Here is a 12,782-nt window from a genome sequence, read left to right on the forward strand (position 1 = left end):
AGCTTAAATGTTAGATTTTATTATGTACACTTTATCAGCTGAAAAGCACTGAGTCCCGTTTGTGGTGCTTATGTACTCTTGGGAGTGTGGGCATCCTGTGGGGCGGGCTCAGCCTCCCAGAGGCCACACTCCCACGGTTAGGTTCTTTGATATTGATTATGCATAGCCTTTGAGTCCATTATCTCTAATTGAGCTGTTTATAGAAAGCATCTTGGACATTAGCTACCCTGGGGAACATTTAGACATTGTTTTCTACAATGTGGAAAATCATCAGAGAAGACCTAAACAGTGGGTAAATGTTCTGTATGTGGGCCTTTCCTTCGCCATCGTGCGCCACCTGCCCACCTAGCCTTCTCGCCATGTCTTCTCACAAGACTTTCAGAATCAAGCGATTCCTGGGCTAAGAAACAAAAGCAGAATCGTCCTATTCCTCAGTGGATTCGGGTGAAAACTGGCAACAAAATCAGGTACAACTCCAAGAGAAGACACTGGAGGAGAACGAAGCTGGGCCTGTAAGGAGTCAACAATGAATGGCAAAACAATTAATGATGAATCGTGATCCTTGATGAGTGTTACAAGATGAAGTTCAACATTTTCAATCTGGAGACTTGATTATGTTTAAGTTGGGAGTGGTTTCTCCAGTAATAAAATGTAGAACCTTTTGAACTGCAAAAAAAAAAAAAAAAATGTTCTGTATGTGGCATAGGAGGCCTCAGGTCACACTCATCAAATTGATCTCTGGTTTCAAAAGTTCAAAAACCTCAGCGAGTATCTTGTTTAACTCAGTAAGCCTATTCCGAAGTGATGAGCGACACTGAGGACCTCTTGGATTCCTTGTTAAGACTCACATAAAGGTAAAAAGTGTGGTGTCGGCAAAAGCACACAATGACCAAAGGAACAGAGTAGAAAAGTCACACAAGTTAGTAGCCTTGTACATCAGTGGGACAGTGTCTTTCTCATAAACGGTGCTGTGGTGAGATCAGACCCCTGCCTCAACCATGCACAAAAATAAATTTCAGTTGTGAATGTTGACACCCACACTTGGGTTGTGTAGGCAGGAGTATCCTGAGTTCAGGAGGCCAGTCTGGGCAATATAATGAGATCCTGTCTCAAAAAACCAAAGCATTTTTCCAGATATAGAACTTAATACTTTAAAAAATTCTTTACAGGTTATTATATGGAAACAAAAGTAAAAACAGAAGCACAACTCTAGTAACTCAAGAAAATACTATAGAAATATGATAAGGTTCTCAGGAAAGCAGTAACGTCCAACATCATTGTTAACTGGGTAACTGGTTAGCCTCCTAGAGAAAGGAGAATTCGGATGTTTGACAGTCCGAGTATTAAAGGATGTGTGGGCCAGCAGGAATGTCTGCGTAGGAGGATAGGACATGCCACTCGGATCCTGTCACTTCGGGTTGAAGATACATGGACCCTGTGATCCAGCAGTCCCACCCACCCCTGGGCACAGGAAGACCTCTACTGAAGTATGTGCCCGAGTGCCACTGTGCTGTTTAGAACCACAGTCAGTTCAGAGGAAGTGCTGGACAGAACAGCAAATAAAGTGCATGAATTTCTCCATGCTGACCAGCGAGGATGCCTCTCATCAGTGCTGTGTTAAATGATGAAAGTTAGCACTGGGAAACTACTATTGGGAGATCCTTTCTATGGAGCCTGAAAATAAGCAAATTATCCAGTATTTATGTATACACATACAGGAAAACATTCCTACGTATTTAATAAAATGATGTCCGGAAGGAAGAGAATGAATTAAAGGAGGAGAGTGAGGATGGAGAGGAGCAATTGGTTAACTATGCTAGTGGTAGAAACTTCACAGGTGTTCATCATAAGGTGCGTGCAACTTACTCATGCATTGTAAAGCTATCTGTATACACCAGTTAATACAGTAAATAGGAAAAGGCGTTTTAGAGCAGCGTCGCTACATTGTGTCTATAGAATGATAATGCATTGTAAAAGGGCAGAAGGGGCCTGGGGGGTATGGCTCAGTAGTAGATAGAATGAGATTCCAGCTCCACCGCCAGCACCACAAAGAGACATAAGTAAGTGGATAGAACAGGAAAACATGTAGTATTTCCACTTTTGTTACTCAAAACTGATCTTTCAGTGAGATAGTTTATAATCAGAAAAAAACCTTGAACCTTGATTTTATTGTGAACAAATAGTTGAAAGAAACTTGAACTCTGAGAGGACTGTAACTCATGAATACAGGACTACTATTCTTTAAGTACACTTGCTTAGATTCTCTTTCCTACCTGCTTCCTTTTGGCGCCCTGTAAGAATGTGAGTGCTGTTACCATGGCTGCCACAGACTGACGTGGGTATTTATGTAATAAAGCAAAACAAGAAGCAGAATTTCGAGGTCTGGGTTCTCTTTTGTTCCTGCTGATGCTGAGGTTAGATCCCAGTGCCATGTGGTTGCTTGCTGCTCAGCTGTCCCCAGTTAATCCTAACACTGGCTCTTCTCATCTCCCAGTGAGAACATTCTCTGTAAGCCAACACACACCAGTACACACGTGATAATCTGGCTGTAGGAAGACTTTCTAGGGCATGGTAAGGGTTTTCCCTATTTTTACCATTCCGAGGTCATCTTTGGCCTTCACGTTGTCAGAACTCCCTGAGTGTCTGTCAACTGATACTTGTTTGCCCTTGTTCTCCTTTTATTCAGGACATGATTTCTAAGTGGGTGAGAACTCTTTTCTTTTTCAGCAGGTTCATGCCATCCTCATAAGCATCATTCAGGAATAGCCAAAACTCAAAAAGAGGTTGAAGATGGTTCATTCAACAGAAGGTACAACCAAAGCTTGGTTACGGCCGAACTCCAGCGGCTAGCAGAGAAGCAGGCAGCCAGGCAGTATTCTCCAGCCACTCACATCAACCTCCTCACCCAGCAGGTAGGGGCAGACCAGGCTGGGCTCTTTGGGCCTGGGAGTGGGTGTGACGGGGTGGGTGTACCATCCTTCCCTGGCTCAGCTGGTTCCTGTGTGTTTGTGGTCTGAATTGCTTCTCCTTAACTGTGAAGAAAATGACTCTCACAGGCATTGCAAAGTTAAATCTGTTACTGGCTCTTATGATACACAGTACTGCATAGGTAGCATCTAAATTTCAACTGTAAATACACATATATATGTATACATATATGTATATATATGTGTGTGTATATATATATGTATGTATGTGTATATATATATATATATATATATAGAGAGAGAGAGAGAGAGAGAGAGAGAGAGAGAGAGAGAGCCTGTTTGCACCCATCATTAGTGTTTGTGGAAGTGAGAGGACTATTGCAGGGCTCTGTTATTTTTTTTCTACCATATGGCTTCCAGAGATTAAACTCAGGTCATCAGGCATGGCGAACAAGTGCCTTTATTTACTGAGTCACCTTCTCAGCCCAGGATCCATTAAATTAACTTTTTCATTCTTAAAAATTTCCAGTGAGTTTTATAGATCTTTTTTATCAGAGTCTCATAACATTTTCTTCTTCACCCTGTTCTCCTGTTTAGTTCGTGATCTGAGAATATTTCATATCTAATGATCATTGACATTGACACAGATATGGCAGAAATAGACATGATGGCCCTGACTCTAGGATGCGTGTGTGTGTGTGTGTGTGTGTGTGTGTGTGTGTGTGTGTTTGTGCGGTACATGACACTTTTATGACCTTTGGGTTCTCTTTGTTCTCTCTTCTGGTAGTCTTCATGGGATTGAATTAAAAGTAGAAACCTTCTTCCTTAATGCTAAATGGAATCAAACCTTCCAAATGAGGTACTGATAGTAATCCCGTGATATTCACTATGTGGTTACATTTTTTTTTATTTCTGTTGTATTAAGATTTTTAATTGATTGTTGTAGTGATGATTAAATCTGGGGAATAGAGGTGAAAATTGCTTCAAGTACATGTGAAAGTAGGAAACACACCTCTCTCTTATGGTACCCTAGTTCTCTGTTAAAAAAAATATATTAGAGCAAAGAAAGATAAGCCTAACGTGGACTTGGCTTTCCCCCGCCCTCATCTCAGCATAGCAGGCAGTAATCATTTTCCCTTTCAGCCCCTAGGAGTTTGAAACAAACAGGTGGGGAGACCGAAGCAGTAGTTGGAAGCAAAGATATATGACAAGCTGGCAGTGAGACTGGAAGGGGACTGGACAGTTAGATATCAGCCGTAGATGAATGGGAATAGGCACGGCCATGGGAAAGAGAGGAAATTTGAAAATGTCCACTGTTCTTAGGAAAAGTGAAGATTGATGGTCAGGAGCTGGCATTTTGGCTTCCAGTTAAGTAATCTAGGAGCATCAGGAAATTAAATTATTATCAGTATTAGTTGATATTAGTATTATATTTTTGATTTCTATCATTGGCTATGTTGCAGAGCCCAGTAACTTCTAAGATCCTGATCCTATAGGAATCAGTTTCCATACCCTCACTGGGAAGCTAACCCTTCGGTCTTTCTCATCTGTAATGAATCTGTGTGCCTGTGCCCCACAAGCCCATCAGCTCCTGTTTGTGAGAATCAGAACCTGCCATTAGATGTCAGCCTTAACTTTCAGCGTTTCCGCAGTAGGGTACCGAGGGAGGTGCTGTACTGTGCGAAATCCAGGCTGGAGCACCTAGGAAGGGCGGATTAGTCAGCCCAAGACTTGTGTCCTTCTGTACTGATTGCCTGCCCGATCTTGAGCACTTCATTTCTCAGCCTCTGCGATGTGTTTATTGAGCGGAAAACACAGCCAGATGATAAAGATGGGGTGTGAAAGCCTCTTTGCAAAGTCTTGATGCCATATACTGGGGAAATACTGTTATTTTGGTCCTTTAGGCTTTTGGAGTCCATTGTCTCTAATGTGATGACAGTGAGTTGTCAGAAAAATGCATTTTGTTAGAGAAAAACTCGGTTGTTACTCAGCCATTTCCTGTCTGTGAATACAGTTACTTACTTTGTAATTTGGAAACTTCTGGGTTTTTTTCTGCTCCTTAATAACTAATAATGCATTGTAGTGGACTTTGATGTTTGTTCTCTAGCTGCTTTTTCTTTTATGCTGTGTTAAAAAGAAAAGCTGCTTCCATCTCTTACCTGAACTGAGTGATAGATGCCCGTGGCTTCCTGGAGGGAAGGACAGGAGCTCTGGACATTCTCCGTGCTCGCACCTAGGAACTAACTGCAGCCGTCAGCACAAGCAGCTTTGTGTCCGTAAGCCGCGGGTGCTTGGTTTCCTCTGACTCCATACTTCCTTCTTCCTCAGTTCCCAATTCAATTCCGTATCTGTGCTTTCTGATACGGATATGGGTATCAGAAAGTGGGTGCCTAGTGGATAGCTCCCTCCTCATAAGATTAATTCTGGATATATTAATACTCTTGCTTTATTGTGGTAGAATTAATTATTTTGTTTTCCTACTAATTCCCTCTTTGTGCTTTCCTTGTCTTTATTTCTCTTTTCCTTAAGTGGCATGTCTAATTTATTTTCATCCAGTCTATATTAAAGGCTATGAATTTTCCTCTGAGCATTGCTTTAGTTATATCCTGTAAACTATTATCTAATTGTTTTGTAGGCAAGAAGTTAAGAGACTTCATTGGACAAGGAAAGTAGATTTTAAATTATCTGTATATAGTGAAAATTTATATAAAATTAAATTATAGAGTATTTCTGAGAAATTTTATTTTTTAATTTTTACTAATAAAAATTTAATTACTTTAGGTTGTTAATTTATTTTTCAAAATAATCTTTTCTCATTTTACATACAAATCCCAGTTTTCTCTCTCTCTCTCCTCTTCCTGCTTTCTTGACCTCCCACCTACTCCACTCCCATCCACTCCTCAGAGAGAATAAGGCTTCCCATGGGAGTCAAGGAAGTCTGGCGCATCACTCTGAGGCAGGACCAAGGCCCTCCTCCCTATAACTAGACTGAGTAAGGTGTCCCTCCAAAGAGGATGGACTCCAAAAAGCCAGTTCAAGCACAAGGGATAAGTTCTGGTCCCACTGCCAGTGGCCCTACAGACTGCCTCAGCCACACAACTGCCATTCACATTCACAGACCCTAGTTTGGCCTATGCAGGTTCCCGTTCTGTCAGTCTGGAGTCAGTGAGCTCCCACTGTAGTGTTCAAGTCAAGTGTTTCTGTGGATATCCCATCATGGTCCTGACTTTTTTGCTGATATTATCACTCCTCCCTCTCTTTGACTGGACTCTGGGAGCTTGGTCCAGTGCTGACCTTGGAACTCTGCATCTGGTTCCATCAGTTGCTGGATGAAGGTTCTATGATGACAGTTAAGGTAGCCATCAGTCTGATTACAGGGGAAGGCCAATTCAGGTACTCTCTCCACTATTGCTTCAATCAAGAAATCTCTTTTCTTGCTCTCCCTCTCTGTCCTTTCCACATCTTGGCCATCCCGTTCCTTCATGTTTTCCTCCCCAGAGAAGAAGAGAAAAAAAATTTTATTTTTATCTGTAATTTCAACTACTTGTCCTGTTAGTCAGTGGCATTTTCTGTAAACTTTGTATTTTGTTGTGATTATTTATTTAAAAGAGAACACTTTATCCAAGCCCCTAAGAGCATCCCATCAATGGTGTGACATCTCTCTGACTGAGAAATAACTCATAGTCCTATAAGAGTGACAGCCACTCAAACAATACTGATAGCCAGGAGCACACCAGAGATTTTTCTCGGGGAATGTCAAAACTACTTAAAGGGCAACCCAGCTTGCCGGTGGATAGTAGAAAGAAGGCCGAAGTGGTCTTCTTAGAAGCGCTCATTTGCAGCTCCATCACAAGAAGGGCAGAATGAGCTTCCTGGCACCCTGGCGTACATGTCTGTGGGGCAGCAGGTAGACTGGTGAGTCGGACTTGGGGAGTCAGCTCTGGGCACTTGACCTAGGCTGAAAGCAAAGCCCTGCGGGCTTCCAGGCCTTCAGAGGGGCTGGTTGAGCCTCTTGTAGGTGATGAGAAACTACCCAGACACAGGTGCTTGAGCGAGAAGCGGGGGAGCTGCAGGCTGAGGCAGTGCTGCCCCTTCCTCCTCTGTTTTCTAGTGAAAATGATAAGGGATCATAAGCTTGCCAAAGACAGTTCTTCTTAACTACCCACAAGTGATGGAAAGGGACTTAGAATTTATATTAGAGCCTACATTTTTAAGGAATTTGTGTAGCTAAAAGCAGAAGCTAATTTCTCTTAATTTTTTTTTAATCTTTTCTGCTGTTGTGCATCTCTGTTTAAGTCCTAGAATAAGAATAGCAGACATTCTCCACCACATGAACAGTGGCCTCTTAAACAATCAGGAAAACGTCTAATCCAGCCTGCTTGTTTTCGGAGGTACGCATTGAATCACAATGCGCAGAGAAAGTTTTATACCTGCTGTTGTGGGTGCACGTGTACCTCACAGACACTGTTTAAGGAGCCATCTTCGGGGATGGGCTCTTTTAGTGACTGAGGTGTGTGTTCCTTACAGCAGTGTTAAGAAGCATTTGCACCTGTAGGGGGAGGGGTCCTGGGATGCTGGAATAGGACATCAGTTTAGGGGTGAGATCTCTCTCTGCCTCAGTCAGGGCTGCAAGGGAGGGCAGATGAGCAAAGACAGGGCTCTTTGTGGTCATTGCTGGTAGTGCACAGAAGAATGTGGTGGAGGAGCCCAGCCTGTGGTGAGGAGCAGGAGGCAGGGCTGTCGAGGAGCTCTGGCCCTCTCTGGCCAGTGAGTTTGAGATTTCAGGGCCCAGCTATCATTAGGAGCAGCTCCAGCTCTCCCAGCCTGGGAATTTAATCAAAGGGATAGCAACAGACCACCCAGGCAGGGCCCCACCACGAACCCGTGTGCCGTGTCAGTCTGCCCCCCAGCCAGCCGTGCAGAGACGTGGCCAGGCCTCCTGAAATGTGCTGACAGACACAGAGAGGGGGAGACGCTTTGTGCTCTTGAGATTTTTCATTCTGATGGGGAGCGGAGCAGAAAACCACTCGATTCTTTCATTTCCGTTGCTCTGAGACTTCCCAGCCTAACCCTGGGGAAGGGCATAGAAAGGAACAGAATGTTTGGGTTGCAGCAGTTAGTCCTTCACTCTTCCTCTGTATCCAGAGGGACTCTGGATCATGCTGTCTGTTTCGGGAACTCCTAGAAAGGTCCCCAGTGGACCTTGACTCAATCTCGGAGGTTCCAGTTTGAGAGTCAGTGCTGCCTCCTGGCATTGGGTGCTAGTGTCCTGTCTGCACATTACAGGCGGCAGGACTTGGCTCTGGAAGCTTTCTTTCTCCTTCTGAGCTCATCTGAACACATGAGCTGCTGTGCACTTTAGCTCTGGTCTGGGACTGTTGACTGTTTCCTTTGACTCTGTAGTCTTTGTTGATAGAAAATATACTCTTTAGTACCATATTTGCCGCCTGTTCCTGTTTCTAGAAAGACAACAAGGTTGATAGGGGAACCTTAGTTCTTAAACCAATGAGACCTGGGAAGTTACTTGCCCTGTCTGGTTGTGTTTACCTCATCTAAAAAAAAAAAAAGAGCAGAGGTAGAAGATTTTCCTTCAGACACAGGCCTGGAGGTCCTGACCTGGGTCTGTCCTGAAAAACCTCTCCCTTGAGACTAACTTTCATGGAACCAAAAGAACTGGTGCAAGCTTCCAAGGAGGGGTGACCAACAGTCATACCCAGCTATGATGCTGTATGTAAGCCACAGCAACCACCAGCATGGCACAGTAATCCTAAGGGGTCAGTAGTAGCAATGCATACTGTGGCTGTAACCAACAGCTCTCAAACTGGACTTAAGACCTGCTTAGCAAGAGGGAACTCATGCTTGGAACTGGAAACCTAGCCAACTCTCTCGGGCTAGTGAAGTCATGGATCTCGGAAGAGAACCTACAACTGCCACTTTACTAAAAGAGCTTAATCCCTAACTACACTCTAAATATTTGTCCTCTTACCCACAGATAAATGTAGTCCTTACTCCTCACCAAGGACACTTCTCTTTGCAACAGACAGAGACCATTACAGAAAACCACAACCTATCCTAACGCAGAGTGGTGGAGCCCAGTCCTGCCTGATACATCTACAACACAACTCCTGCTCCTAAGGCTCCAGATCACTGCAGAAGGGGCGGCAGAACTCAGATTCTAAGAGCCAGAGGAACAGGCTTTGTTGTATGGTTGTATTGTATGGCAATGTCAGAAGCTACACCCATGGAGTCTTCCAATATGGCTGCCTAAGCGTGAGCTGAGTAAGGAAGACACCAGTAGACATGCTGATGTGTAGGGGAAGCTCATGAAGCTGCAGCCCTACACAGAAAGCACAGACAGCTGAGGGGTGCTGAGTGAGGGGTGTGAGGTGGTCCTGGGCTCTGTCCCCTTCATGCTGTGGGTGTCTTTCAGTGAACCTTTCCTTGGGGGAAATCCCCCTACACACACACACAGCTTTATCTGGTACCTCTGTGGATTTCTCCCAGTATGCATCATTTTTTTTTTAACTTTTTTTTTTGTTTGGTATGAGTGTTCTGTCTGCATGTATGCCTGCATGCCAGAAGAGGGCATCAGATTCCACTGTAGATGGCTGTGAGCCACCATGTGGTTGCTGGGAATTGAACTTAGGACCTCTAGAAGAGCAGCCAGTCTTCTTAACCTGAGCTCTCCAGACCTCCAATATGCATTCTAACCTTAAACTTTTATGCTGAGTTTGAGATCCAAATATTCAACTACCTTCTAGCCATTTCCCCTTGACTATCTTGCCAGCATCCAGACATTTGAACATGCTCAGAAGTATGCAGTTCATACTTCTCCATTCAGTGGATCTGAAAGCTGTTGGCTTTCCCCCTTCTTTTCGTTTCTGCCTTGGTGTATTGACACCCCTGAAACTCAAGTGTGGAAGCCTGGCTTATTGGCACCTCCATTTCCATCTTCCCTGCACCAAGCTGTTGCCAAGTCTTGTCATTCTGACTCCAGTGTCTTTGCTCTGCATCTTCTCTAAGTTACATCACTGCTCTGCCAAAGGCCTCCATTATCTCTCAGGTGGACGGCCACAGGTACCTCTTAAACGATCTCCTGGCAGTGTCCTCCTGCTTATCCTCATCGTTAAAGACCTCTTGTTATGTTAAATCACATGTCTGATCCTAGTGTTCTCTGCTCTTAGAATCTCTGTGATGTAAAACGAAACTAGTGGATGCTACCCGTGGTCTTCCTGAGAGTCTAGCTGCAGCGCACTGTGCCTGTCTGCGTTCCAGCGTGCAGGGTTTTGCATAGCTCTTCTAGGATTTCTGCTAATCTGTATGCCTTAATATATGCCATCTTCTCAGGAGAAACAACTCTTAGTCACCTATACCTCTGCATGAATCCCATTGGTGTGCTAAGTCTGCCGTCTAATTGTGTATCTACATAACTCTCTCCTTTAACAGACATTGAGCTCCTTAAGCTTGGTGTCCCATGATGCCTCAGACCTGACTCAGGGACTGGCCTCTGTGTCTGTGTATTCTCTGGGGTCAGTATAGTAAATTCTGAAAAGCCTGCATCTGTTCTGAACATGTACAGACCTTTCCCCTAAACAACTAAGTACAACAAAGTTTTACATAGCCTTTACATCATATAAGTAATCTATCTCAGGTGCTTTTATGAGAGGGCATATGGACACTATATTTAAATGTAGTTATATTTTACATAAGAAACTTGATCATCTGTAGATTAGATTGTTTGTTTGAGACAGGGGTTTCTCAGTGTAACAGTTGTCCTGAAACTAACTGTTGTAGACCAGGCTGGCTTCAAACTCACACACATCCACCTGCCTCTGCCTCCCAGGTGCTGGGATTAGATTTTTATATCTTTAAAAGGCCCTACAAAGCCATACTTTGGGGATGCTGAGGGACAACGATATTTAATAAATGTGCTCACTCTTTGTTACTACTGCTACTACTACTACATGGTGTTGGAGATTGAATGCAGGGTCTTGTGCATACTAGTAAAGAACTCAGCTGCTGATCCACAGCCCCAGTCCTTAAATGTGTTCATTCATTGGACGATAAGATCCTTGAAGACCAGACTGTGTCCAGTTTTTACCAACCACCCCCAGTGTTCTCTAAAGCATACATCCGGATATAGTTTTTAATAAACCAATGAAGAGCACCTGCCACCACAACAGAAGTCTTCCCATCGTGGTCATGCCTTCAGCCTGTCACCAGCCTCTCTTTAAAGCAGGTGGATGACAGTCATTTTGCATCACTTGCCTCTGACTGTAAACCACATAATGGCAGTTCTTTCTAACCCATCACTTAGTGCGGAATCTGTACTTTCTACAAACCACGTGCTTGCTAGAGGGGAAAGAACTTCTCTTCTGTATGCTCTTGGGTTTTGTGTTGTCTTTTAAGACTAATACTTGCTTTTCCATTCCTTTTCAATGATTGTAGCACACCTGCCCTACACACCAAATCAGCCGACATTAATCACATTCCTACTTTGTCCTAGGCAGTATGTTAATGGCAGTTTGTGTTCATTATCGCTTCCATTTTAGGGGCGAAAAAAGTGCTTTTCCCATTTTTTTTTTTTTTAACTTTTGAAGATGAAGATACACAAGCTAGTAGAATAAGTGACTGCTAAGGTCACACACTGGAAAGTCACCGTACCAGGACTCGATCTCTGATCTCTGCCACTCTGTGTATTTTGTCTTAGTGGTCACTGCCTCTTCTTCCTCTTGAGTCAGAACTCAGATGGACTAACATGGCTGAGCATTGCATTGCCCCGCTGTTCTGTGCCACCACTGCAGAACTGTCACTATACCTTTGCTACTGCAAAGACAGGACACCGGAATAAACATCTCCTTTGGTGATTGCAAGCGCTCTCTCCTCCATGATGCAAGTTGAGAGTCGTATGCTCTATCATGATGATTGACTAGTTATTGAGTTGGCCCTCATTGGATTATTCTGTAGGGTGGCCAGTGCTTTCTTTTTAGTGGAGGAGGGGAGCCAATCCTGCCTTGGCAATCCCTTGCTCATATGTGTAAGTCTACTTATCAGGCGAGTGGTAGCCCCCAGCTCACAAAAACAGAATATATACACTGGAAAAAAGAGAGCTGGCCATTTTCTCAGGCCGGCTTCCCATGAATATCTGGCAGACTTTGATCTGGAGCTCTTACTATTGTTTGGAACTATGTGTGTAAGGGTGTTCTGTAGACTGTGACGTTTAAAAGAGGGAGGCAATTGCCAGGAAGCTTCAGATCTGACACATCAGTGCTTCAGAATTCTTCACACTTCCCAACCCCCTTTAGAGTATGATTAACATGGTAGCTCTTATCTCCTGGTGATTGGAGTATAAACTTGTGGTTCATTTTATCAGCATCCAGGAATTAAAAAAGGAATTTAAACTGCCCGAAAACATGTGTTTGTTGCTTACTGGAGCTAGCGATTTAATAACTACTCATGAGGTGTCTTTGGAGGAATGTTCAAAGTATAATTGCTTAAGGGTGGCTTTTTCTATGTCCTTGAAAAAATACGTTCTTCACTTTGCTCCAGTGTCGCCAGCTTGCAAGGAGTGCATACCTACCTCTGTGTGCTCTTCTGGAACAGAGGTGATGTGTCCTGTTCAGGGATTGCCTTTTGTTCTAGGGACACACGTGAGAGGGAGGGAGGGAGAGAGCCACCCCATATGCCCCCTCAGATCCCTCAGATCTCCACAGCTGGGAGAGGGACAGTTTTCAGAGCACCCACCTGGTCCACTCGTGTTGTGGTGGGGTTTTCTCTGTGAACACAGAAGAGCATCATTCTCTAGTACAGTGTGAACACAGAAGAGCATCATTCTCTAGTACAGTGTGAACACAG

At 43.9% G+C, this 12,782-nt stretch overlaps 1 protein-coding gene and 1 pseudogene across 9 annotated transcripts in view; both read left to right on the plus strand.

Annotated features, from left to right (window-relative positions):
* Positions 1 to 12,782, plus strand: part of Ttll5 (tubulin tyrosine ligase like 5) — a 256,735-nt gene that overhangs the window by 110,370 nt on the left and 133,583 nt on the right. For 7 of the 9 annotated variants that reach the window (XM_005343377.3, XM_026780184.1, XM_026780188.1 and 4 more), the window contains one exon: positions 2,728 to 2,912. In XM_005343377.3, the coding sequence (XP_005343434.1) occupies positions 2,728 to 2,912 (185 nt within the window). The remainder of the gene's footprint in view (positions 1 to 2,727; positions 2,913 to 12,782) is intronic. The other 2 variants (XM_026780181.1, XM_026780190.1) reach the window with 1 other exon arrangement.
* On the plus strand, positions 345 to 666 carry LOC101980935 (annotated as a pseudogene).

The sequence above is a fragment of the Microtus ochrogaster genome, chromosome 1 (genome assembly GCF_000317375.1).
Source record: "Microtus ochrogaster isolate Prairie Vole_2 chromosome 1, MicOch1.0, whole genome shotgun sequence".
Taxonomy (NCBI): Eukaryota; Metazoa; Chordata; class Mammalia; order Rodentia; family Cricetidae; genus Microtus; species Microtus ochrogaster.